General features: G+C 43.8%; 1 protein-coding gene across 2 annotated transcripts in view; it reads right to left on the reverse strand.

The window, feature by feature from the left end:
• Positions 1–1890: 1890 nt before the first annotated feature.
• Positions 1891–27432, reverse strand: part of PRX (periaxin) — a 293671-nt gene continuing 268129 nt past the window's right edge. For both annotated transcript variants that reach the window (XM_085625368.1, XM_085625369.1), the window contains exon 7: positions 1891–11923. In XM_085625368.1, coding sequence (XP_085481494.1) covers positions 5207–11923 — 6717 coding nt within the window. In that variant the 3' untranslated portion in view covers positions 1891–5206. The remainder of the gene's footprint in view (positions 11924–27432) is intronic.

Raw genomic sequence — 27432 nt, forward strand, 5'->3', positions numbered from 1 at the left:
TATATTTAGATAATGTTTATTTATATATATGTCAATATATTTGTAATAATGTTCTAAATGTTTTATAATTAAGATTAATAATTATTTTATAATATTTTTAAGTAAATATATATTTAAAAAAAATGTTACATTACATTTATTATTGTTACATTTTAAGCTTTTTCTACCTTATTTTAACTATGTTTTATTTAATTGTGTTTATTATTTAATTACTTTTATAGTATTTTTATTACATTAAAAAAATTCGATATTTTAGTTAACTATATTTTGACATTCTATATTTTGTACTCGATATTTTAATACTTACCTGTTTGTAGATAGGCATTCTATATTCTGTCCCTCGATATTTTGGAGTCGATATTTTGGGCAGTCTATATTCTGTCCCTCGATATTTAGTCACTGAACCGATTTTAACCAATAATGTACTCTGACCGATTTCTATAAATTACTGAAATATATTGTTATAACAAAAAAACATTAAAAGTTGAGCATGATATTTCTCCTTTGGTAACAGTAGATTTAGACGTGCTGTTTTATAGAAAATATATAAATTCAAAGGGAAGGCATTTCTTTTGTAAAGATTAGCTCCCATGGCACACTTTTGGAGTGTCAACTGAGCAGGTCAACATTTGTGGTCACATATTGGTTGATGCTCTGAATATTATTATTGTTATTGATAATAATGATACAAATAAAATGATAAGTGTAAGTCATGTTGATCGTTTCTAGACAGACCCATGGAAACTAAAATGTATTTATGCCAATGCAAATATGTTGATATGCATGTAAAATTGTTCTAAAAGATTACTAACATCATTCATCAATATGATATTATAACAAACTTGTTTATGGTCATTAGTTATCTGATATTTGTTTTATTGAAGTTCTAAAAACTTTACATTATTAAGATGCAATCAACTGAATTAACAGAATGCTGGACACCAGTGGCAATTCATTTTTGGTCATCACCATGTGCCTGACTTTTCTGGGACATTTACTCTTAACACAGTTACAGCAAGAAGTCTGTCTATAACACCCAGGATTTTATGTGGTTTCAACATATTTTTGTCAAATTCTCAGCCAGATAAAACCAAACAAATGATTTGTTATCATCGAATTAGAATGGCATAACTCTTCTGACATTTGTATTATAGCCCTTTTCTTAAATTATTTAATGTCTAAAAAGGGGGACACCCAGGCACTTTGTGTTTTTTTCCTCCCTAATGATTACAGTCAGTTGTCTTTACATACAACCCGCTTTCTTTTTGCCATATTTTCCCTTTTGTCTTTCTTGTTAAGTTCCAATCTTTCCTCACTCTGCCCTTCTAACTCCTCTTCGGCTTCCTCTCCAAGGATTGCCTCTACCTTCAAAGTTTCCACTGATGATGTTTTTTATTGGTTGACACTCTGTATTCCTCCCATCTCCATCATTTCCCTCCTTACGCTATCCACTCCAGCACTCCTTGGCTAGTCTCAATCTAGCCCCTATAACTCCCTTCTCTTAACTTTACTGTTCTCTTTCTTCTATTTGCTGTAGTTCTGAAGACATCTTTATCTGTTCCTCTAAGTTTCACAGTATACAATGAAAGCACAATGCTGCATCACGTCATGCCAGACCATATGTATAGGTGTCTGCTGTGTAAGCCTATACAGCAAATCAGTCAGTTGTTTGGATCAATTATTACTTTTGTTGATAATTATTTATTCTTTAGGTTCCCAGAATTTGCTGATGTGCAGTTTATTATTATTTCTAAGTATATTAACATAACACTTCTCTTTTTTCTTTTGTATGTCAATATGTCTTTGCATTAAATATCAAGAAAATTCTGAACCACAGTCGAACATTTTAAATGTGTTTAAGAACCATTAACAAATTCAACATGCAAACAATTGGAAGGAAAAAATCAATTTAATGACAATTACATTTATACAGGAAAAAGACGGAGCCAATATATTACTGTGAAAGGCAAACTTAAAATATTTATAACAAGAAAAAAACAAAATACAAGGCAAATCTTTTAGTAAAAGAAAATCTTTTCCAGTATCTTTACACAACTTCAAATTAATAAAGTAGCAAATCAAAAAGGAAATATGGAAGACAACGTTAAAGGAATGAAACTGAACTCAACACAGTTTTTAAAACATAAACGAAAATTGTGATATTTGTTTTTATCCATGATAACTGTCTCTCTATCTGTATGGCTTTGTAATAAATTGAGATCTCTGTACAATAAATATCTGCAAGATGTTTGCCGTTTCACCAAAGTACAGGTTAGAAAGTACTGTAGAGATCAATAATTTTGGTTTCTGATCCCTAATAAACCATATTGTTACCCTACTGAAGGATAGTTTCATTGCAAATTCTGGTTTACTCTGGCAGGAATTCATATTAAGAGACTATCCTAAATCATAATTGGCACTTACTTGCTTTCCTGTTGGCTACATTCTGGCAAGAGATCCATTAGCTGAACGAGTACCCTAAGCGGATAGACCAGAAGATGCAATGCTGATTTGATTCTGGGTTAAAATGCTATCCTCTTATAGTTTTGAACCCTTAACAGTAATATAATCACCCTGGAACACTGGCAATTTAGCATGAGATACCTTTTGCCATGGAACATGGATAATTCTCTAGTGGGGGAGCGCACAGGTAGCACTCACTCCCCTTTCAACCAATAGGAATCTCTGACTGTCTGGCAATATACATTACACCCGCAAGTACTCCAAATGTTCATGGAAAAGGTCCAAATGTTCCTAATGTGAGATCATATTATCATTTATTGCTGTGCTACCAACCTTCCATTTTCGGTATGTCTTAGGCTGCTCAACCACTGACCTCAGCTCACAGCAAGTCTTGAATTCCACTTTTTTGCCTGTCTCAGGTTTAAAGATTTTTAGGATAATAACTGTTGGAAAATATCTGGTACTAAGACACGTTCATAGATGAATGTTGTGATGAATACATTTTGTAAATTATGCAGCCATCCCACATCTACCTTGTTCCTGCAGCAAGTAATGTGGAATGCAGGACTTTGAACACTGCCTTATTGTACTGGGTTGAGATAAAGAAATTCAGTGTTGGATGTTACTGTACACTGAACAGCTTTCTGTAAATACAGAGTTACGCAATGACACTGGGAAAAACCAGAACTAACCCAGAAAACACTAAACTGTTGAAAAGCAAATAAAACATATAGTCGCAATACGCCCTTTTGCTTCATGTTGCGTCTTTGTGAAAAAAATGGAAAAGTGCTCACACTCCATGTAGGCATACCACAGGTCGTTTTAAGGGACCAAGCCTTGCTTTCTTATCAAATGTCTTGGAAGTATGATAGCAGATACTGAATTGACTTCATAGGTTTCAGGGAGGTCCCTCAGGGCCTGCAAGCTTTCCAGAATGGACTGTAACACAGATTGTGACAAGTGGCCACCTCATCTTCAGGACAAAATCGTGAGGTAACAGAATCCCTCAGTGAGATCCTACACAGTGGTCAATTCATAAAAGATTCTGAAAATTCTTAGGGAAATCAGAAATGATGGCAAAACATTGTTCCATGTTGACAAGGTTAAAGAGGCACATTCTGTGCCTCTCTATATTGCTCATGGTTATCAATCTACCTTTAGACGTATGGATTGCATCTTGATCAAAACATTAACACTTTATGCTTGAGGTTCTCGGTGAGAAAAAGAGAGTAGACATTTTATTCAAGGTAGAGGGTGCATAGGACACTCAAACCCTGTATGCTTCAGTGCAACATACTTCACATACTTACAAAGCAAAAATAAACTCCACTCTGTAGGATTGCACATCACATTATACCCATCCTAAGTCTGACCTTAGGGGAAGTAAAAGGAGACACACACAATAAAAGGAATTTCAGGTTAAGCAACAGTTTCACCAACCCAAGCATCTTCCTGCAGGGTGATCACACAGTTTAGGAGGACATATGAGATCAGCGATCCAAACTGCTCCTCTGTTCGCCATCAGCAAATCCCAATAACAAACACTTGCAGCCAATGGCCAGCAATATGGCGCAATTACTTCAAAGCCCAGCGGCTGTCCATAGTAGTACAGAGTTGAAGCTGCAGGTTCCTTTCTTTAACAATTAGAACTCAGGTATCTTGGTTCCAAAGACAACAACGTAACTAATAGACATCATCATTTCTCTGGATCGCTGGACTGTCCTCTGGCAAGAGTTGCGTTGTTGTGATGACTGAGACTGGGCAGGCCATAATGCGAGAATATGGTAAAACGTATTGCTTTTACATAAGGTATTCATCACATGATGCATCCTTAGCCCTCTTCCAGTATTATTTTGTTCGAATTATCACCATCGAAAATGGAGAATAGATGATAGCTCTGCAAACAATATACCTGATTTCCTTGAGTGGCAGCTCAGTTGTAGTATTATTTGCAAGCCACAAATATTTGCCACAGTTTCAGCCTGTGAGGGAGTGGATATGTAAAGTCAACAAAAATCTAGAATGGGTCTTAACCAAAGGCAACCAGATACTAATTTGTCATCTGTATAATGGTCTTCATAAAGATGTTGGTTTAAGATCTCACCAGCAGCCTATCTTGCCCATAGTTAGTTGTTTAAATTATTCTAAGATGAACAAAAATTAGTGCGGCTTAACTAATTGTTCATATTCTTGATTAGTGACCCAGCTCCTTATAAATCCTCGGCCATCAGTAAAGAGCAGGTTGCCAGATTTCTGTATTGTTACACGCTCATTGTTGTGTTTGAGAATAACTGCACCAAGCACATTTATTGCCTAAACTTTGAATATTCACTTAGTTTTTTAAGTCCAAAGCCTTTTCTTGATTGACTAAAATAATGTAATTTGTGTCCCTAATACATGAGAGCAGTTCAAGATAAAACAGCAAAGCTAACAAGGATAAAGACCTGTCTTTTCTGACAACAAGATCCAGAGCTTAAAAGGGAATGATGGAGAGGAGGACCTCCACATTGGAAATTGGTAGAACACAATGTGTGTGCAACTTGGAACACCATGACAGTCGAATTGGAGATACAGTGGCGAGCGGGCACAACAGCTATGGTTTCGAAAGTCTGTTCACTTGTCATGCTTGACTCTGGAGTGACGTATGCAGAGAGGCTCTTCAGAAGTCATGACAGTGACAGCAATATGAGTGCCACAGAAGGTCAGCGGTTTATTCTACAAAGTCTTTGGCGCCCTGTGAAACTCAAATAACAGTTGATGTTTCTGGTCCTGTTTCTGTCTTTACCCGCTTTGTCTGTGTCATTCGCAGAATGCTGCCTCCTTCCTCTGTAATGATGCGCTCCTCAGAGGTGTGCTCCTGGTAGGTACTGAAGCCAACCTGTGGCAGGCTTACCGTGAAACCTGACATGCCCTCTTCTGCCCCTGTTTCTTCGATGTTGACACCCTTCTCAAGGATGGCATGTTCTGTTGTTTCCACCATTCCCTGGGACTTCTGACCTAATGAAATCCTGGGAAACTTGAATCTAGCTGTCTTCTCTTTGCTGTCAGCATCACCCCCCTCATAGCTTGCTACATGGATGCTTTCTGATTTGGACACACCTCCACTATTATCCACAATATACTCCCCTCTTGATTTACTTGAGAAGAATCCTATGGAAATCTTGGATTTGCCTGACTTGGACTCTCCCTCACCTTCCTTTTCCATTGAAGCCATTTCAGTCCTTGCAGATGATGCCACAATGTTAGTGGACCCTTCTATGTCTTCGCTTTTATCTGTCTTCTTCTTGAAGCCAGAAAAGGACATCTTACCAGGTTTGAATTTGGCTCCTTTGGTGGCACCAAACGTGCTGCCTTGGACTTCGTCCTTTGATGCATGCTCTTCTGACCTGACCAGCTTTAAGTTCATTTCAGAATCCTGTTCCTTTGCTTTGTAAGGTGAAGAAAATTCTAGTTTGGGAAATTTCAGCTTGGCAAGTTTAGCCCTATTGTCTTGTGAGCCATTCTCCAGCGATGCTTCGTGGTCTCCATTGAGCTGAGGGGATGAACCAGATGGAGCAGATCCATTCACGTTGACATCCAGAGAATCAGATTTAGAATGTGAAAATCCCAATTTGGGAAACTTCATCTTGGATGCCTTAGCATCACTATCATCCTTTGCAGAAGCATCAAAGTCGCCATTCACTTCTGCACCTTTCTGTTTTGAGCGAGACCTACCAAAGGAAGGCTTCTTCTTTATTTTTGGCAGCTTTATCTTGACATCTGCGGTCGGAGGTTCAATTTCTAAAGTTCCAGTTTTAGAATCAACATCCGATTCCAAGAGTCCAGAAGTGGCTTCTGCCCCTTTTTCTTTGGATTTCATCATAACAAAAACTGCTTTCTTCACTTTGGGCATCTTTACCTTTCCCACTTGCTTTTCAGTTTCATGTTCTGCACTACCAGGTTTCAAGCTGAGGCCTCCAATTCCTTTGACTTCAGTATTCTCAGTGTCTTCCTCCATTACAACTTTTGGAAGACTCATTCCAAACTTGGGAAACTTTACTTGATATTTTTTCCCTTCATCATCATCCTCCTCTGTAGCAAGTGTCTGGACACCATCTTTTTTATCGGCCTTCAGCTTACCACTAATTGCAACTGGGGAAGCTACTGCCTCCTTGTCTTTAGACTGCACCATAGTCTGCTCTATTTCATATTCACCATGAGATTTGATTTTGGGGCCAGAAAATTCCACATCTGGCATTTTGAAGTGAGATTTCCTTCCTTCCAGCTCCTCTGCATGGAAGTCTGCTTTGCTTCCAAGTGAGACAGTCATGTCATCATCCGACTTGCCTTTCCAACCAGAAATTCCAATGGAGGGTACTTTCACATGAGGCATTTTCATTTTGGCATCTGATAATCCCAGATCTACCTCCAGATCCCCAAAACCTGCACTTTTTGGACTCTGCACTTTGGGAGATTTCAGTTTTGCATCAACCTTGAATTCAGCTCCAGGATAGCCACCACCTACTTGCCCTTCACTTTCTGTGAATCCAACATCCGGAATGGAGATTTTGGGCATCCTGATTTTCAATTCGTTTTCATCATCTATCGGATGCAATGGCTGCATATCAGCATCACGTTCCTTAACCTCTCCCCCTCCCACTGAAATGCCAACTGTTGGAACCTTAAATTTAATCTTCCCACCATGTGCCTCCAGGTCATGTGACCTTATGTTTGTAGATGTTTCCTTGGTTTTGACTTCACCTTCAGCAATTGCCTCACTGTCTTCTGCTTTTCCCTTCAGAGAACCAAGTTGAAGTTTGGGCATTTTTATTTTAACACCTCTGATCCCCCCTTCAGCATGTTCACTTTCACTGCCTTTCCCTTCAGTACTTGAGCTACCAAATGTAGGCATTTTCATTTTGGGCATCTTGAACTTTAAATTGGTTCGTTCCACATCTGGTCCACTCAGCTCAACGTCAGGAACTTTCATTTCAAAATGTGTCTTTCCAAGTCCAGGATCCACAGGTACATTATTCTCTTTATGCATGTTGACATCTAGCTCTAACTTTGGAGCTTGGATGTGTGGGGTCGGTATCTTAGGCAACTCCACAGAGGGCAATGAAAAGCTTCCTTCTACATCTCTAAATCCAGGACCCTCTATGTCAACGTTTGCATCTGCGAATGGGATATCTGCATCCAGATTCCTGACTTTGGGCATAGAAATGTCCAATGTGGGCATTTTGATCTTGGACCCCTTTAAGGTTGCTTTCTCATCTTCAGATGAACCTTCTGTGCCTTCGCCATCTAATCTTACCTTTTGAGGCTTGAGAGTGATGGCAGGAACTTTCTCTTTTATGCCTGTGAGCAGGTGCACCTCTGCTTCCTTTACTTCAATGCCTGCTCCTCGGCCTCTTAGGTCAGGCAAGCCAATTGAGGGAAGTTCTACCTTGGGCATCTGTAGCTTCACTTCAGACTTTTCCACAGCAACCTCACCCATGACTTCCTGCTGTAACAAAGGACCGACTTTAGGTTTTGGTAAGTTGAGATCAAGTTCTAGGCTGGGTGCTGAAACATCAAGAGATGGCATTTTCAAGTCTTGTTTGTATTCTCTCACATCCTCACCAGAAAAATCCACTGTTGTCTTGGGTATAGGTATTTGTATGTCAGGTTTAACACTGGGTGACAACATTTCCAAGGATGGCATTTTCACTATGCCTGGTTTCAAATCTATATCAGAAGTATCTTTGGGTAGCGTGGCGTCAGCCCCAATATCTGCCTTCCCTTCTTTGCCTCTAAACTTAGGCAGTGAGATTTGGGGCATTTTCATGTGGAGATTAAGACCCTGGAGGTCTTCTTCGGAATCTATGCCATCTGCTTCAGCAGACACTTTTAGATTACTGCCAAGCGCTTTGCCTTTGGGAGAAGACATCTTAAACTTTGGCATTTTCATGAAAGATATTTTTCCTTTCCCTTCCGGACTTTCAATATCCAGCTCTGGTTCCGGGACTTTAGATTTCCCTTTCTTTAACTTCACATTCATTTCTGGAGGACAGATGTCACCCTCCACTTTTCCCTCAGAAACATCAACCTCTTTTTTCGACATGTTAAACGAGGGAATTCTGAATTTTGGCATCTTCATCTTACCTTCCTTTATTTTCACTTTACCATCTGCCACAGTTACCTCAGAGGCACCAGGAGAACCATCAGCACTTACTTCTATTTTAGCTTTCGCTGAGGCCTTTGAACTATCTCGTTCTACATCAAGCACTTCTACTTTAGAGCTTCCCCCGACTGTCGGTAATGAGAATGCAGGCATTTCCAGCTGCACGTTTGGGACATCAATATTAATTTCAGGAGCCTGAATACGTCCAGCACTTGGAAATTCATTATCTCCTTCTATATGCCCATTACCTTTACCCTTTGGGGGACTAACATCTAAGTCTACTTTTGGTACAGCAATGCTCACCTGTGGAAGTTCAACAGCTGGTATTTTAATTTTTGCCTCCACTGAATCTAGTCCATCTTTAGACCCCCTTATAGCAGCTTGTCCTTTTGGGCCCTTTAAGTCTGTCTTGGCACTGGGTTCAGCTGCATCTGCAGAGCTCTCAATGTCAAGTTTTGCTTTTGGGAAAGATATTCCAAACTTGGGCATTTTTAACTTGGGGCCTTTCACTGTTACTTCTGGAATGTCTGTTTCTCCCTCCAACTCCGAGGCTTTCACATGTCCCTCTCCTTTTTTGGTCTTAGACCCTGACATGCCAAATTTTGGGAGGGAAAATTTGTGGGATTTCCATTTCCCCTCTGCCTCACCAGAAACCTCTACTGCTACGTCGGCCTGCCCTGATGGTCTAAAAGAGGCCTCTGGGATGCCTGTCTTAATATCAACATCTGGAAGCTCGGTCGTCAAGATTTCAACAGAAGGAAACTTTAGTTTAGCTTCTAAACTTCCCTGTGTGTTGTCATGTCCTATTTTCACTTCAGGTAGCTTTTTGTCAATTGTAGCCGTCAATTCTGGGGCTCGGTGTTCCATTTCATTATCATTTGCAAGTGTGCCTTTAGGAAACGAAATACCAATTTTGGGCATTGTGACCCCCCCAAGTTTTCCTGTCAGATCTGCTCCTTTGACATCTACATCAACATGGGGAGTCTTCAAGTCAACCTCAAGCTTTGCAGAAGACACATCATGCCGTGCTTCCATATTCTTCTCCTGGCCATGGTATGATGGAAGAGACACCTTTGGCATTGTCCACTTGGCATCTGGTTCATCAATTTCATATTCAGCAATTTCAGTTTTTCCCTGTGGTAGATTTATATCGAGATCTACTTTGGGCACATCAATATTAAGAGCAGGCATTTTAACAGAAGGGAACTCAATTTTCTTTTTAGGACTTTCCATTTCTAAATCATGACTTTTTAACTTGGTGTCTACGTTTACAGGTTTTTCACTAACCTTTAGTTTCCCAACTGACAGGTCTACATCGGGTTTTGAAGAGGAAACCTCTATTTCCATTGGTTTAATCTTTGGTACAGAAATGTCCACTTTAGGAATAGATAATTTGCCTGTGTGCATCTCCAAGTCACCATCTTTTAACCCAGTTTTCCAGTCTGTGATTTTAGCAACTGCTCCAATTTTTGGGGGAGACACTTTAACATCCATTTGAGGTCTTTCCATTTCTATTGCAGTGTCAAATTTTGAAAGCGACACAGATGGTAATTTAAATTTACTATCAGGTCTTTCAAGACTTTCTGATTTATATGATTCCATCTCTCTTTCACCTGAAATTCCTGAAATCTCAATACTAGCCTTTGACAGTTCAATATCAGTTACTTCTGGGGCTGCAATATCAATCGAAGGCATTTTAATGTCAGAGAATTTGAATTTACCCTCAGCGGCCACTTCAGGATCTTTTGTTTTAATTTCTACTTGTCGAGCAGTAACATCATGCTTGTCTTTGGTTAATGAGAGCCCGAAGCTTGGCATTTTTATCTTAGATCCTATTGTTTTCATATCTGGGCTTTCTACTTCTATTTCACCATGTTTAGTAAGTGTCACGTCACCTTGAACTTTTGAAGGCACAGCATGAGCATTTAAGTGACCATCTTTACTCTTGACACCAAATTTTGGAAGAGAAATTTTTGGCATCTTTAAGGTCACATCTGGGATTTCAATGTTGAGTTCAGTAGGCTGTCCAGAATGATTTGATGAACCATCAAACTCTTGTTTTCCCTTTGGGAGGGTTATGTCAACATTCAACTTGGGAGCTGATATGTCAAGGGATGGTAGTCTAATTCCAGTATTGAATTTTCCATCTGGAATATCACTATCCACTGTTGCCTTTTGCACTGAGAGGCCCATTTCATCCTCTGCTTTACCCTTAGGAAAAGAAATTTCAATTTTTGAAGCCTTCATTTCAGGCATTTTAAATTCTGGCTTTTCCACTCCAGTATCAACTGTGCCTTGACTTAGGGACATGTCCATGTCAACCTTAGGTACCTTAGCAGAGACTCCAAATTTGGGGATTTTTATCTGGAACCCTTCTCCCTTCTCTTTTTCATCTTTTGGCATCTTATCTTCTGCTCTTGCAATGACAGCCCCTTCGACATTTGGTAGACTTAGGTCAACGTCTACCTCCGGTGCTGCTATTGCTACTGATGGAAGTTTTATTCCAACGTTGGCTTTTTCCTCAAGGCCTTTAACGGTACTGCCAGATCTGTTTCCTTCACTTTCTAGTCCATGGAGGGAAACTCCAAATTTTGGCATTGTAAGCATCTTTGGCTTTCCTTCTGGGCTCTCCACTTCAACCTCATCCTTAGCTATTGGTAGGGGTGGTTTAACCTCAACATCTGGCATCCTGGTAGTGGTCCCAAATGTAGGCATTTTCAAATGAAAGCTTTCTCCTTTGACAGACATCTCTGGACCCTCAGCTACGACATCTGCCTTGCTGGTGGGCACAGAGACATCCAATTCCACTTGGGGAACTTTGAATTTAATGTCCTCCTTGACTTCAATATCGGCTTTTGGTAGAGCGGTTTTTTTAGACTTTGAGAGACTGATCCCAAACCTGGGAGATTTTGTTTTGACTTTACCTTCCACTTCAAGTCCTTTGGTATCCACTTTATCACGTGGTAATGTTGAGCTTTTTTTCCCGCTAGGCCCACGAACCTCCAGAGCTAGCCCTTCCACGGCTGCAGCTTCCTTCACCTTCATCCTAGGGAGCTTCAGTCTCATCACCTTTGCGTCTGAGGAAGAACGCTTCACTTTGAGGTCCGGACTTGCTCCTTCACTTTCGGTTGCTGAAAGACCCTTAGCTTTTCTGAACTTTCCAAATTTTGGAAGGGAAAACTCAACATCAACAGGTGGAATGTCAATCTTCCCTGCAGATATCTCCCCGTCCACATCTTCTGCTTCTCTTAGGGTGTTTTCTTTAGAACTTCTCCCTAAGCTCTTCACCTTCTTCACAGGCTTGAGGCTTTTCACTGTCTGTAGAGAGAAGCAAACCAAAAAGACCTTAGTTGGTTCTTAGTCATAGGCAAGGTATACTTTATATTAGGTGTGGTTCGGAGGCCTGGATTCATGCCAGATTTTCATTAAGATCATTGCCTATATACCTTATTTCAGTTTTGTTTTCTTTTTGCATGTTAAATAATTTTTTTTTAATATCCTGAAAATCTGGCATGAATCTGACACTCCTGGACCAAGGTTCTCTATCCTCACTCAACATAGACACTGCTTTGTGACTACCTAATGCATGTTAACTTAAACATATCCTTGGTGAATAGAGAAGGAAGGGGGTAATTGTAGCCCTGGGTTTTAATAGCACAGGTACTGAACAGATCTACTGCTAACAGTTTAGACAGAGTAAGGTTTGGGTCCACCTCTGTCCATATTTGCTTTCTTTGACCATCTTCTTTCTGTCATCGGCATGAAACTTTGTCAATCCCATTTTGGCTCAGCCCAGTGGAGATTTAATTTCTCACCTAATGCTATTGGCTGTTTGGGAGTTTATTTCAGCCACCAGTCATTTGCTTGAATTGAGCTGCAAGAAGAACCCCTTTACAATGATAACTACTGCTACGTCACTCCTGAGCGTCTTGCTCTAATGTACTGACAACGGATGTGTTGGCACAATAAACTTAGATCTGTTGGCTTTGCCAATGGTTTAAAAAAACTTTGGATCCACTTTCTCACACATTCATTCTCACCCTATTTTAACTGCATTCAATAAGCATGTAGTTGAATTTTTTAAACTGGCAACATAGTTTTTTATCACCAGCTACTGTGCAGTGGAATTTTCATTTAAGTAAAGACATTCCCCATAAGGGTCAGTGACATTTGTGAAAGATCACCAATAACTAAGAACTGATTTTTATACAGCTCTGTACAGAGCAGGTGTTAGTACTACCCAACACTATGGTATTTTTTTATCAAGTCCCACAGACTGGAAAGCTATAGAGGGAATATCAAGATTCAAATCTGTGATTGGTATTTTGCTCTACAACATTGAGCCTTTTGACTAGCAGAGAGACAAGCGATGCACTGTAATACAAATTTGACAGGCCACTGCATGACGATGCATCACTATACAATGTCTATTTTTCCATATTTAGGACAGGGCTGAGATATCACATTATGTATGTTTCCTCCATTAAATCTCTGTCATCTCATAGGAGTTAAAATAAGGGAGAGCTGATTTTGGAGCCCATACAAAATATAAAATTATGGACGGGTAAAAAGTGAATAATAGGAATGATTTTCACAGAGAGTTCTGAGTGTCATCACAGACTATTGAACCTTCCGTCTTGTTGTCTATGTGATGTCACTCAGGACCCTTGGTGAAAAGCATCCCAATTATTGACTACCACTCATCTATAATCTTAGCCGCTTGGTAGTTATAGTTATGACAACGTTTCCATGGGAAAAGCACTTTTTGGATTGCTCATAACTTTGGCGCAACTTGACAAATATTCATGAAACTTTACCCAATAAAAGTCTCATCGACCTCAGCTACTTCCTGGAACGTTCAGGGTGATTCGTCAAGTGGGGGCAGAGAAATTCATTTTTCCATATGAAAATTAGATACAGCTACAGCCAAAACCGCTGAATGTAATTACACCAAATTTTGCCGAAAGCTATATCTTGGTCCATAAGGTGTACTTTTTGTGATTTTGTGTAAATCTGTTCTGTAATTTTGGAGAAATTAAAAAATGTCACTCTGCGGAGGATCCTCAGAGCTGATAGATCTCAAGATGAGATTTGACTGACTACCACCACATCAAGAATGATGTGGCAGCAGCCATCTTGGGACTTGAAGACTCAGTCTCCTGTCCTAGATTAAAGTTGAATATATAAAGGGGATAGGTTGGAGATACCCTGCCCTTCTAGGCCTAGGCCCAGAGGGCACTTCTCTGAACCACTCTAGGGACCTGGGGACCCCATCCCCCAGGACTGAACCTCAAATAAGATAAGCCCCCCTCCCAGAACCACTGTTGGTCCCAGGAGACCACATCCCTGCAGCTGAAAGGAGAGGGCATTCGGCCCCTTTCTGCAAGCCACTGTTGGGCCCTGGAGACCCCATCCCCCAGGGCCGTTTGATTGTTGAGGAGGAGGGCGTTGGGACCCCACCCCCCAGCCATATGCCAGTTCCAGTGACCCCATCCCCTGGAGCCAATTCCAGCAGTGTTCCGAGGACCCCATCCCTCTCTACTCTGCATTTCTCTGCCTAGAAGAGTGCAGGCAAACCCTGGCTACACTCTCCTGGGCAGGGAACACATCTTCTGGCCAGATCTGGCTGTCAAGGCAGTAGTATTTCATGAACGTATGCACTGGCTCTGAAGTCACAGCTCAAAAGATTTCAAGTAAACAGAGGTAGCACCCATGGCCCTGGTGGCAGGAGCCCTCTTTCTCCTGGAGGCTGCTTCTTAACCAATGTGGAGCGCCTCTTAATGCAGAGGTCTATCCACTTTGACAAAGACCTTTCTACACCACCATAGATTTCTTTGCCCTTGAAGAACCCAGCAAAAAGCTGATCCTCCACCCGATGATCAATGAAAATGTATAAGACTCTTTCGGAGTCCAACTGATGGGAGTCTTTCCTCCTCTCTCGAGGGGTGAGGTGGAGCACAGAAAATTGGGAACGTGAAGGATTGCGACATGAAAAAGGACAAAGTGAAAAGGAATCATGACTTTTGTCAAAAAAGGGTGACTTGGTCCTCAACACTAGTTTGTCTGGTAAAAATGTTCAGGGGGGGTCTGCACCAAGAAAGCCTGGAGCCCACTGATGCGGTAAGCTGAGATGCACACAAAAAGTCAGAAGATGTGCACAAGAGAAATGCCAGTGACATCACAAACGGTTTAGGAGGGAACATGTGTGTCAAACATTTAATAAACTGCATCACACCAGTGACTTAAACAAGGATGGTTGGTCCAACAAGCACAGAGAGGCCTAAAGGGATGATAAATAACCTTTAATAATGCCCACTTCAAGGCCTTGCTGGGCCAAAGAATAAAACATCCAAAAGTTTGATTTGTAAGAGGTTTGTGTTGCAGACTCCACACACAACAGCCCACAAAATTGTCCAGCATCCAGCGTAAATGGACATCGTAGAAAGATCCTCTGCTGTAAGGATGACATCCACAAATTCAGGTGATAGATCAAAAGCAGTCAATTGCTGTCATTCAATATGGGTTTATACCCAACAGGGGCACCGTTAATCACGTCAATAGGGTTGTGACCCTATTGAATATGGCAAAGGTTCATGGTAGTGAGTTTGGGCTGATTCTTTTAGATGCAGAAAAGGACTTTGATCGTGTCGCGTGGGAATTCCTATGGGTGGTTTTGCAGCAGATGGGGTTTGGCCCTGGGTTTATTAAAGCTATTCAGGTTTTATATTGATCTCCCATGGCCAAGATATGTACGATTGGACTAGAATCAGAACCAGTGTGTATCTCCAGAGGGACAAGGCAGGGATGTCCCTGTTCCCCACTTTTATTTGCCTTATACATTAATCCTTTTCTAAATATGTTAGAGAGAAGCTCTGGGATTAAACCTGTTATTTTGGGCAAGATCGCTTTTGTGCTCTCGCATATGCTGACGATATAGCGGTCATAACATCTGATCCTGTCGCAGCTATGCCAGAAATTGAACAACTAGCATATATATTTGGTTCCACCTCAGGTTATAAACTGAATGCTGCCAAAACTCAGATTATCTGCACAAAACAAACCACTGACAATGATCCCAGAATAGTTAAAGAGGCAACATATCTGGGAATCAGGATTAGAGCATGTCTAAAGGAATTGGTTGAGGTCAATTGGGGGGCCATTTGGTTAATGTGAGGCAACTTTTGGAGAGATGGGAATGTTTACATCTCTCACTAGTTGGAAGATGTAATATTCTTAAAATGAATGTATTGCCCAAGGTTCTTTATTATTGTAGGTCAGTTCCACTGGAACTCTTCCGAGATCAGTTACAACAACTACAATCAATGTGTGCTCGGTTTTTATAGGCCCCGGGGAAACACTTAGAGCGATGAGTTTTATGACTCGCCCTTGAGAGAAGGGAGGGTGGTCAGTCCCAGATTTCACACTTTACTATTATGCTTGCATATAAGAACATGCGGCTACTGTTAACAGGAGAAGAGGTGGGCAATTTTGCTGAGGCCCCATCTATATACCAGATGGTCTTGGGGACTGAAGTTAAGAACTGTTTGTTTAACCACAAAACTTTTTTTAAGATCATGGTTACGGCCTTTAAAGTGTGGAAGGTGGTGTGGAAAAACCTCGAGATTGAAGGGCTGTCGTATTAAACACCCACTTCTGCAACAACAATAATTGGGATCAGACGGTTGATAACTGGAGGCTTAAAGACATTACGCAAATTGGGGATTTTTATGATGAAGGGGGTCTGTGCTCCTCCTTCTCAATATTGGCTGATAAGTTTCATCTGCCTAAGAATCAATTCTTTAAGTTCTTACAAATTAGTGATTTATTGGGCAAACGGCAAGTCATGATAGAACCACTTAAATTAGTAGAAGCTATCAGGTGCCTTGGTAAGATAGGGGTACTGTATAATCTGTTATTAGAGACAAGGAGAGACGATCTTGATAGGCAAAACCTTAAATGGGAAAATTGTCTGGGAGAGCAGGGTTTGTTTGTGGAGCAATTAACAGATATAGCAGGGAAAATCTTGATCTTGGACAATTTAAAAGCACAGTACTTTAAGACTGTTCAATTTGTACCATACCCCTTCAAAGATATTGGAGTGGGGTGGCGTAAACGACGAGAAATGGTTTTGCTGTGGAGCAGATACCGCGGATACTGTAAACATTTTTTATTCATGTGAAAAACACATCTTGTTGGACATATTGAAAGGTTTGTGTCAGAAATACCGGGGGTCGGGATAAAGATTTCAACCTCTATGATGCTCTTAGGAATTGGGGAAGACTTACAGGAAGGGCTACCTGCGTACAAATTCTGATATTTAGTTTTCATAGCCACGGCGGTGGCTCGGTTGTGTATTTCGTCTACGTGGTTGCAGCAGGAAGCCCCATCCTTCGAGATGTGGAGGGCCAGGTTTTACAGTTTGTTTAATATGGAGCAAAGCCTCTACTCAAGTAAAAGGGGTAAGAGGGCGCAAACGGTATAAATATAAGGGGCCCTATGATTGACCATATGAAAGATTGTTAGTGTTTCCTTTAGGCTATCTATCCGTTTGAATCTTACTATGAATGTCTTGTTTCACTTATTAACTCCGATATGTGAAGTGGTACAAGATGTCATGGATATGATGCATGTATTTACTCATTGTTGAGGTGGACTGAAATAATAAAAAAATAAAAAAAATTGCTGCCATTCATTCGCCGTGCACGGAGGTATATATATATAAACCCCGCCCTGTTATTTCAACAGGAGATCCTTCTGAAGCAGTAACCTGATTGGCGGACAAATGCTCATGCCTAAATGTTCCAGGTACCATACTCTCCTGGTCCAATCAGGAGTCACTGGGATTTCTTAAGCCTGGTCATTTCCGAACTTTATGAGAACTCAGGCAGGAGAGTCAGGGTTGATAAGATCTTTGAGTGTCTCTAGCCTGAATGCATCTTATAGAGCATCGTTTGGTAAATACAATATGCAGGAACTTTGACACTGCATGTTCTCGACGATAGTGAAAGGATCCAACGTTGGATCTCTCCACTGTCAGAAGATGCCGTACACCACCTCGGGATGCAACGACCATTTGGTAGCTGCCAGGCACCTCCGGCTGAGCTTGTCCACCCTGACATTGTTCACGATCAGAGAGATGCCATGACACTACAGCCAACTCCAGGGGCGTAATGCCTCTAGGCATAGAACCCAGTTCCACCCTGCTTGTTACGGTACCACATGCCAGTGGTGATGTCCGAGAGTACCTGCACCAGCCTTTCTTTGGTGGATGGCAAGAAAGCCTTCATCAACAGGTGAATGACCTGCAGCACCAACAGACTGATGTGGAGCTGGGTTTGCACCAGAGTCCTCTGATCTCCACCTCTCCCAGATGCCCAACCCAGCAGTGACGCATTTGTCATCACTTTCACCTCTGGGTTGCGATGGGAGAGCGGTCTGCCACTGGTTAGATTGGAGTCCATTAGCCACCACTGCAGATATTGTGCAGTCTACTGCGAAACCTGGGTGACATCTGACAGGCTTCCTTAATGCGGGCCCACTGAGGCTTTGGATCCACTGCAGAGCCCACTCTCACTATGATTCAGGGCTGAAGCGGGAACATCAGAATTATCAGTCTAAATGTCCTGAACTTGTTATAGCAGAGAAAAGGCCCTGAAGAGTGCTGGGTCTGAGACAGCTCCTATAAAAGCAAATCTTTGCGAAGGAATCGGGTGCAACTCTGGCTCGTTGATCAAGAATCCCAACCTTGTCAGGAGGTTTGTCACAATCTGGAGGTGGTATATGACTGACTGTGGCTAGCCATCCTTCAACTGCCAGTTGTCGAGACATGGGAAATCTGGTATCCATAACCTCCAAAGATGTGTGGTGAGTACCGCCAACAATTTTATGAAAAGAGAGTATTTGGGGTGCTGGTAAACCGAAGGAGAGCACGGCAAACTGAAAATGCTTCTACCCAACCTTAGAGTGAAGGGTAATACCTGTGGGACTGCAGGACAGACACATGAAAGTAAGTGTCCTGCATGTCCAAGGCTGACATCCAGCTGCCCAGACCAAAAGCAGGCGGAACCTAGGCCAGCGTAAGCATTCTGAATTTGACTTTCCTCAGGAAGGCATTCAGAGGGCAAATATCTAGAATAGTATGAAGGCCTCCATCCTTTTCCGGCACAAGGAACTAGCAAGATTAACATTCCATCCCATTTTCCACATCTGGATCCTCTTGATGGCCCTGTTGGAAAGTGGAGCTGGCACCTCCTGAAGTAAGATGGGTAGGTGCTCCTCTGAAAGCCTCTCTGATATAGGTGGGAATTGCAGCAGGTCAGAAGGGAACAGAAAGGCATAGCACTCTTGTGCGATTATTCTGTCGGATGTGAAGATTGCACCCTTGGAGATACTGGCTTCCATGGAGTGGTCGTGCATGATAATGGCAAACTAAAGTGCCTTGGGGACTGATGCCACACAGGAAGAGGACTGAGAATTAAGGTGTACCTGGTGACTTGCATGATGTCTGCTTGATCCCCATCCCTGCCCATGAAAGGACTGGGATGTCTGTAGTGGGGGCCTGGCACTATCTATTTGCTAACGCTCTGGAGTAAACTTAGAAGGGTCAAAACTGATGAAAAAACTGCTGCCTGGAAGGGGTGAAAAGGCCCAAGGAATGCAAGGTTGCTCTATTTTACATAAAGCATTTGAGGGCAGAATGAGCCTTTTTGCCATAAAGGCAGAATCGATCAAAAGGCATCACCATATGGTAAATAGATTAGGATTTACCTTGGTGGTGGAAGTTTGGACCACCAAACTTTCAGGAGTAGAATGTTGTGTAAAAAATTCAGGGTCACCAGATGCTGAACTGTGGCATCTGGCTACCTGCTCACTGGTGGGCAAGAACAAGGTTTAGACCATATGCCCCTAAGAGTACCAGTTAGAGCTTTATTGAATAGTAGAAGGGGCTTAGAAGAAGCCAGACCATGCTGTAGAATTTCAGTAAGTATATTTGCTTTAGCTTCAACAGAAGGTAATAATAGATCCAGGACCTCGGTAGCATGTCTGATGACTACTGCAAAGAAAACATTATCTTTCGTTGGCGGCCCAAGAGGGGAGATCAGCCCTGTATTAGGGAAAGCATCAAGACTGCTGGCCTCCTGCCTGCAAATCCATATATACACTGTCATCGTAATGTGGGGGTAAATCATCCCCATTATCACCATTGTCATCTCCTAGTGGTGGCATACTCTGATGAAAGTCGGAACCGAAAAGCATGTAGAAAAACTAAGGACAGTTCTGTAGCAGAGGGAGTGTTTTGACTCAATCTGACTGTACAAAAACCGGGTAAGCTGAAGTCGAGTTTGAGTGTGACCTCGGTCTGGGTCGAGATGGATTTGGCTCGGGGTCGATCATTGGAATCGGTGGAGGATCACTCTCAGTAGCCGGCATCGAGAAGAGAGGGACCATCACAGGTCATGGAACTGAAATGGAAGTCAGCATTGGAGTCAGTGAGGAATCCAATGTGGTTCCTCAGAAGGCACTAAGGATGGATCTGCCAACGGTTACCCAACTAAAAGCACCTGCAGAACTTTGGGGCCTGAATGTGCACCAGAGTGAGCCGGAAGAGTGTAAAAAAAAGCCTATTGGCCTCCCTATAGGCCTTTACCTCCTACTATGTTGCCAATGACCTGGGAAACTTGGGCAAATTAAGGTCAACTGTGGGATTAGCTACACAATCAGAGACCAGGAGCAAGATTGAGTGCCACCTTGATGCCCTCATGACTTCTCTTTAGATCGAAAGTAGTGGGATAGGGTTGAGTCTGCTTTGCTTTCTTGTGCTTTCTGCTTCAATTTGGACTTTGACTCACCAGATGACCTCAACAACTTAAAAGATCCTGTTGCAGGATTAGCCTCCAGAGAGGAAATAGGTCAGTGCCCTTGACTTAAAGCAGGAGGGAACTTGCATGGCTCGTTTCGATGTTTAGCGATACACAGCTTCACTTCACAGTCCTGGATCAACTTCAGATGCATTCCTCACACAGCTTGGAGTCACATCCTGAGCCCAAACACCAGAGGCACACCTATTGTAGGTCCATCACCAACATTTATTTATGAGAGTCATGGCATGGTTTCAACCCTGCTGTTCCAGGTGGGGGCATAATTCCCTTGCGCACTGGAATGTACTTTGAAAAAATTGACAACAAAAAAAGGGAACAAAGATCCAGATCCGCGTTCAAAGGTATGGAAGAGAGTAACTGACTTTGATGCAAAGGGGTGGTTCTTATATGCGGCTCCGCTCTATCACTTCTGGAGGAGATCAAGGAAAATGCAGACCTGCACAATGCCACCTAGCAGCGTGCAGGATCATTGCTGTAAAAACTTCTGGATCCAGTCTGGTGCCTAAGGAATATTCTAAAGGGGACAAATCTGCTGTTAGAAATATCCGTCAGAAAGGTATGGTATTAGGACCTAGAGCAACTTCTGCGGCAAGACTACATCAACGTCCCCCAGAGAAGAGTGCTCCATTCATGGAAGGTGGGAAAGGTCTGCACCCATGTCTACTTTCACTCAGTTTGAATGCATGGTTCCAGAAGAGACATCTAAAAGACTGAAATCACTTGATACTTCTAATAAGGCATCCAGCAGCACATTAGGACCTGATACTAGCCTTGGCCAGGTTAATGCTCGTCAGACTTCTTTCATTCAAAACTGAATTTCTAGTGGCCATAATCTAATCCAGGTGCAGACTGGAACTACTACCTACTCTTTACACCTCAGTAGCTTTCGCCACGTTCCACAGACAAAGGATAGTCATGGACACCACCCATCCTTGATTACCAAAATACAGCTGGAATTTCATCTTTATAAAGACATTGTTGTCCCCACATTTCCACATCCCCATACCTCTTCCACTGAGTAGTGTTTTCAGAATTTGGTTGGCTAGTGTGCCTTGTGCTTCTATAAATATTCCACCAAAGACCTGTGTGGACTATGATGCCACACAAGTGTCTAACAAGGTCACTATTGTCAGATAGATAATGTCATGCCTCAACCACTGCTAAAATCTACGTGGAACCTGCCTGCTAACAGTAATTTGAAGCACTCTCCACAAGGGATAAGGCAGCCATTCTGTTTGCCTAGGCTTAAGGGCTTCAAGTTCTCCTTACACATGCTCTATTGCTGAAGACTTTTACCCAGAGTTTAAAAATGGGAAAAAACCAAGAAATGCGAGTAAAAGAAAGTTACATTACCATTAGTTCATAGTATCTAACTGATTATTAATGCTCAATGCCAAGGTGGAAGCCATCGGTAAGGAAACATGCACCAATAGACTATTCTTAGATCTCATCTCCAGACAGCCCTAGCTGTCTGCTGGCAAAGAGAACTCTGTATTTAATATATTCAATATTGACCATGAGTGGGCTTCGGGTCCCCTCTGATTCGATGTCTTTCTTGTCTCTTAATTCACTGCTCCTGCTTTCATGGCTTTCCTTCGTGTTATTGTGTTTGTCCCACTGAAAGAACATTTCAGTGTCACTGCTCTAATTGAAAGAGTTATATAATTCCACTACTGACGTCAGGTCTTTGCATTGCAGTGAATTAGAGATTATTTTCCCTTCCTCTCTCCACTTGTCCTCCCTGCTCCCCTTTTATTTGCAAGCTTTATTTAAAGTATTGCCTCTCCCCAGAGAACCTACGTACCCCCCCACCTGTTGCTTTAGTGGCAAGAGGGCATATCTTATGATTTATAAAACATTTCATATTATTTTATGTACACATGCATAGAGGCCAACTTGGAATGTTTGTTTACTTGGTAAATAACCATCCAAAGATGGCTACCAATGCACATACATTTGCAGCTGTCTTACAAAGGCTTGGCTGGATACAATGGCAAAACTCCCAACAAGTCAATATGTCTGAGTGCCTGCATCATAAACAAAACCTACTGTCCTAACACGGCTTTTGGAAGACAGGTACCAGTGAGGGCACACACATGCAAGGATATGCCTTGTATGATGCACACTTTTGGATAGTACCAACACTCAAAGCTCTATTTTTAACAGCACTTTAGGTGGCAAGGATACCCACAGGCTTATATATGGCTCCCAGTTTTAAGGTAATTATTTTTTGGTCATTTCCGTCTATATTTATCCATATTTATTTTTTGGCCATATTATCTGTATTTATCTGTCAAGAATTCCTGTCATGCGAGGGGAGGAAAACGGTAACCAGCGTAAACGGACTACATCTCCCAGGATGCTTAGCGGTTGAGAGGTTATGTAAACAGGAGAGCTGTTACATAACTCAAGGGAAAACACGCCCTTATGTAAACAGGAGAGCTGTTACATAACTCGAGGGAAAACACGCCCTTATGTAAACAGGAGAGCGGTTACATAACTCAAGGAAAACACGCCCTATAAAGGGAGGAACCGGGAGGTACAAGGCTGTCGGATATTGTGTTTACACCGACGTACCTGCTTCGTGAAGAGCAGTGTTCCGGAGTGGTGCTCCAGTAAGGCAAGAACGGAGGTAGGTCGAGTCGTTACTCCCTGGGCCGTGTCTTGCCCCATCGTCACCTGTGAAGGACCCGGAAGCTCTACTGGTCAACCTTTGAGCTTCGCTTTTTGACTCGGCTGAGTCAAGGCGCAGTGGCGCTTTTGCTGGTTAGAGTCGTAACTCCCAGCCCGACCAGAGATACAGGGACTGCCAGCTGTAACGCACACCAGGAGGTGTTTGCCGCGTTACAGACTCGGAAGTCCACAGGATCGATCGAGCGGCTGCTCTCGGTTCAGTCTTCTTGCTTTTGAGTGGGGTATCGGTGACGCATCACCAGGAGGTGACTCCGCGTCCCGGTGCAGTCTGAGGAAGAGGTTGAGCGGCTGCTCCCTTCAGGTAGAGACCCCGGCTGGGTGTTTCCCTGACTCTTCGATTCTCCCCAACACTCTTCGTGCCCCTCACAGCCTACCGATTGGCATTGTCGGCCATTTCATTTCTGCCCTCTGTTGGCATACGCCGGGATCGGCGTATATGCAGAGGACGGTTAGGACCATCTGTGCTGTGGGCTGGTAACGTACTTAGCCTGGAGGATTCCAGTGACTATAACTTTTGTTTATTCTTTGTATTAGTTTTGCCTTCATTAAAATAACTAACCCTTCACAAGTGGTTGCGTCCTCATTATCGTGTCTGTTAAACGATCCTGAGACGTTCAGGGCGTTACAAAATATCCGACCTTAATAACACTAACTGTCTCCCGGTCGATAACAGACATGGCAACACTTGATGATGTGCTGGCTGCTTTAGCGACAGTGCAAGCTGAAGTGGCTGCCTCTAGGCAAGAAACCGCCGATGTAAAAGCCAGACTGGATGCTATCCAATTGGACCCGCTCACGCCCAGCACCTCCCTCACGAACCAGACCCCTGCGGTAGTAGTGGAAATGCCGGTAGCCATCCCCTTGGCAACACCAGAGAGGTACAGTGGGGATCCTAACACGGTGCAGGTATTCCTCACACAAGTGGCGCTACATTTATCGTGCAAACCAAAGGCGTTCCCCACAAGCCAGGCTCGTGTGGCTTTCCTTATTTCCTATTTGGCTGGAAACGCGGCACAATGGGCCGTACCTCTGGTGAGCAGGGACGACCCCATCTTATGCGATTGGGGTGCTTTTCGCGAGGAATTCCTGAAGGTATTCGACAGAAGGGCTGACTCGTACACGGCGGACCGTGAAATGCTTGAGTTGAGACAGGGATCCAACGACCTGGTGCAGTATCTCAACGCGTTCCGAAGGCTGGTTGCGGAAACCAAGTGGCCTGTTGCTAAACAGACGGCGCTCTTCCATCAAGGGCTGTGCGATGAGCTCAAGGACGCCGTGGCTCATATTGACCCTCAACCCAAGACATGTGAGGGCCTTATCAACCTGGTATTACGGCTGGAACATAGGCTAAGTGAAAGAAAGAGGGATCATGGGAGAAAAGGAAAATCCTTTCCATCCTATGTAACGGTGGGAAGTCCTGAAACTTCCACCGCATCCAAGGGAGAACCCATGGACATCGGCGCAATACGAGCGAGCCTCACAGCCACGGAGAAAGAGTCACGCCGTAAACAAGGATTGTGCCTATATTGTGGCAAAAAAGGCCACTACGTACGTGAATGCCCTGCCAAACCGAAGACGTCACGTTATCGGGCCAACCGGTCGGTAACAGCCGTGGTGGACATACCGGCGGAAAACTAGAGGACTCCCAGACCAAAGAAGGGGCATCTCGGAGTCACTCATCCATCCCTTCACTTTCCAACTCGGTCTCTAAAGGACAACGACACCTGTTTCTCACGGTGCACATGGGAGTGCATGACCAGTGGATACCCGTTGTGGCCATGGTGGATTCAGGGGCCACTGGCATGTTTATGGACCACAACGAGGCATGCAGGCTAGGGCTAGTGCTTCTTCCCAAAGCTGTACCCGAAGACGTCTATGCTGTAGACGGAAGGCGATTGGTGACGGGACCCATCGGGCAACACACGGGGGTCCTTCCGATGAGATATGGGAGGAACCATCTGGAACAAATCGATTTTAACATCATCCGAGCGCCCCAATATGGCGTCATATTGGGATTGCCGTGGCTACAGAAACACAACCCTGCTGTGGATTGGCCAACACATCGCATCGAAATGACGTCACAGTATTGCATCTTGCATTGTGGAATAAGAACGGAATCCCTTGACGCAGATGAGAGCGGGAGTCAGACGGTGGCTACAGCGGCAGAAAAAGATGTGGCTCTCCCCCATGCTTATCACAGTTTTGCGGACGTATTTGATGAGGTGAAGGCGGAAGTGCTACCACCACATAGGCAGTTTGACTGCCAGATCGACCTGGTGCCAGGGGCCAGCGTTCCCAGCGGCAGGCTGTATGCCCTGACGGAGCCTGAAAACGTGCATCTCCGGGGGTACCTGGATAAACTCCTCAAGCTAGGATTCATCCGCCCGTCCAAGTCTCCGGCCGCCTCGCCGCTCTTCTTCATTCCGAAGGCTAATGGGGAGCTGAGAGCCTGTGTGGACTTTAGGGCATTGAATGCGATAACCATAAAAAATCGGTACCCCTTGCCTCTCATCAGTGTACTTCTGGAACAGGTCAAGAAAGCTCGTATCTACACCAAGTTGGATTTGAAAGGGGCATATCATCTGGTGCGCATGAGGGACGGAGACGAGTGGAAGACCGCCTTTAAGACCAGGTTCGGCCTTTTTGAGTACCTCGTCATGCCGTTCGGTCTGTGCAACGCCCCGGCAGCCTTTCAGTACTTTTTGAATGAGGTATTCAGAGAGGAGTTGGATATCTACGTGGTCGTATATATCGACGACATCCTCATCTATTCGTCCAGTGTGGAGGAGCACGTACACCACGTCAAAGCTGTGCTCCAAAAGCTGAGGGAAAACCTGCTGTTTTGTAAACTCAGCAAGTGTGACTTCCACGTCACATCCGTGGAATTCCTCGGAGTGATGCTGAGTCCGGAGGGACAGGAGATGGCAGAACGAAAGATCAAGGCGGTGAAAGAATGGCCGGTGCCCCAAAGCGTGAAGGACGTCCAAAGTTTCATTGGCTTCGCCAACTTTTACAGGCGGTTTATAGATGGATTTTCAGGATTGGTGGCCCCAATCACACAGCTACTGAGGAAGTCCAAGGAGTTTGTCTGGTCCCCTGAAGCGAACACAGCCTTTGAGGCCCTGAAAAGCGCCTTTGGTAAGGCGCCGGTGTTGGCTCACCCCGATCCGGATCTCCCCTACGTGGTGGAAGCGGACGCTTCGGATGTGGCGCTGGGGGCTATCTTGTCCCAACGCAACCACGACACAGGGGTGCTTCATCCCGTTGCGTACATGTCCCACAAACTCAACGACGCCGAACGCAACTACCATATTGCGGAGAAGGAGCTTCTCGCAATCAAGGTCGCCTTCACCGAATGGAGGCATTGGTTGATGGGGGCAAGACATGTGGTATCGGTGTACACGGACCATCGGAATCTACAGTTCATGACGGCCACAAGACACCTTTCTCCCAGGCAGCTGCGGTGGATGATCTTCTTTGCGGGGTTCAACTTCCGCATCACATATCGGCCGGGGACGGAAAACCGGAAGGCGGACGCCCTGTCCCGTCAATCTGCAGTTAAGGAACCATTGCCTGCGACCGAGCGTTCCATCATTTCCCCGAGGATGGTATTGGGGGTTATCCAACCGGATACTTTCCTGAGGGGAATAAAGAGAGGGATCAGGTCATTCGCATGGCGGAGGTGGCTCCTCAGTCACAGAGAATGGCAGCTGAAGGACGGGATACCCCTGAAGGGCAGGTGCCTGTTGATACCCACGCCTAGGCTAAGGAAACAAGCATTCATCTGGTGCCATGACTCTCCATGCGCAGGTCATTTGGGCTTTGAAAAAACGGTGGCTAGCATGGGACGGCATTTCTGGTGGCCAACCATGAGAGTGGATGTCAGGAGGTGGGGACAGGAGTGTCCTACGTGTGCTACCATGAAGGCCGACCATGGCCGAACCCAAGGGCTCTTACATCCACTTCCGACCCCGGATAGACCATGGGATAGCATATCACTGGACTTCGTGGTGGGCCTACCGGTAGACCAGGGGATGACGGCAATACTGGTGGTGGTGGATTACTTGACGAAAATGGGGCACTTCATCCCCTGCAAGAGAGTCCCTACGGCCGGGGAATTGGCGTCACTACTCCTAAAGAATGTGGTACGACTGCATGGATTACCTGGGGTGATCGTGTCGGACCGGGGGTCGCAGTTTACTGCGCAATTCTGGAAGACTTGGTGCACTGCGCTGCATGTTAAGACCGCCCTAT

The sequence above is a fragment of the Triturus cristatus genome, chromosome 9 (assembly GCF_964204655.1).
Source record: "Triturus cristatus chromosome 9, aTriCri1.1, whole genome shotgun sequence".
NCBI lineage: Eukaryota > Metazoa > Chordata > Amphibia > Caudata > Salamandridae > Triturus > Triturus cristatus.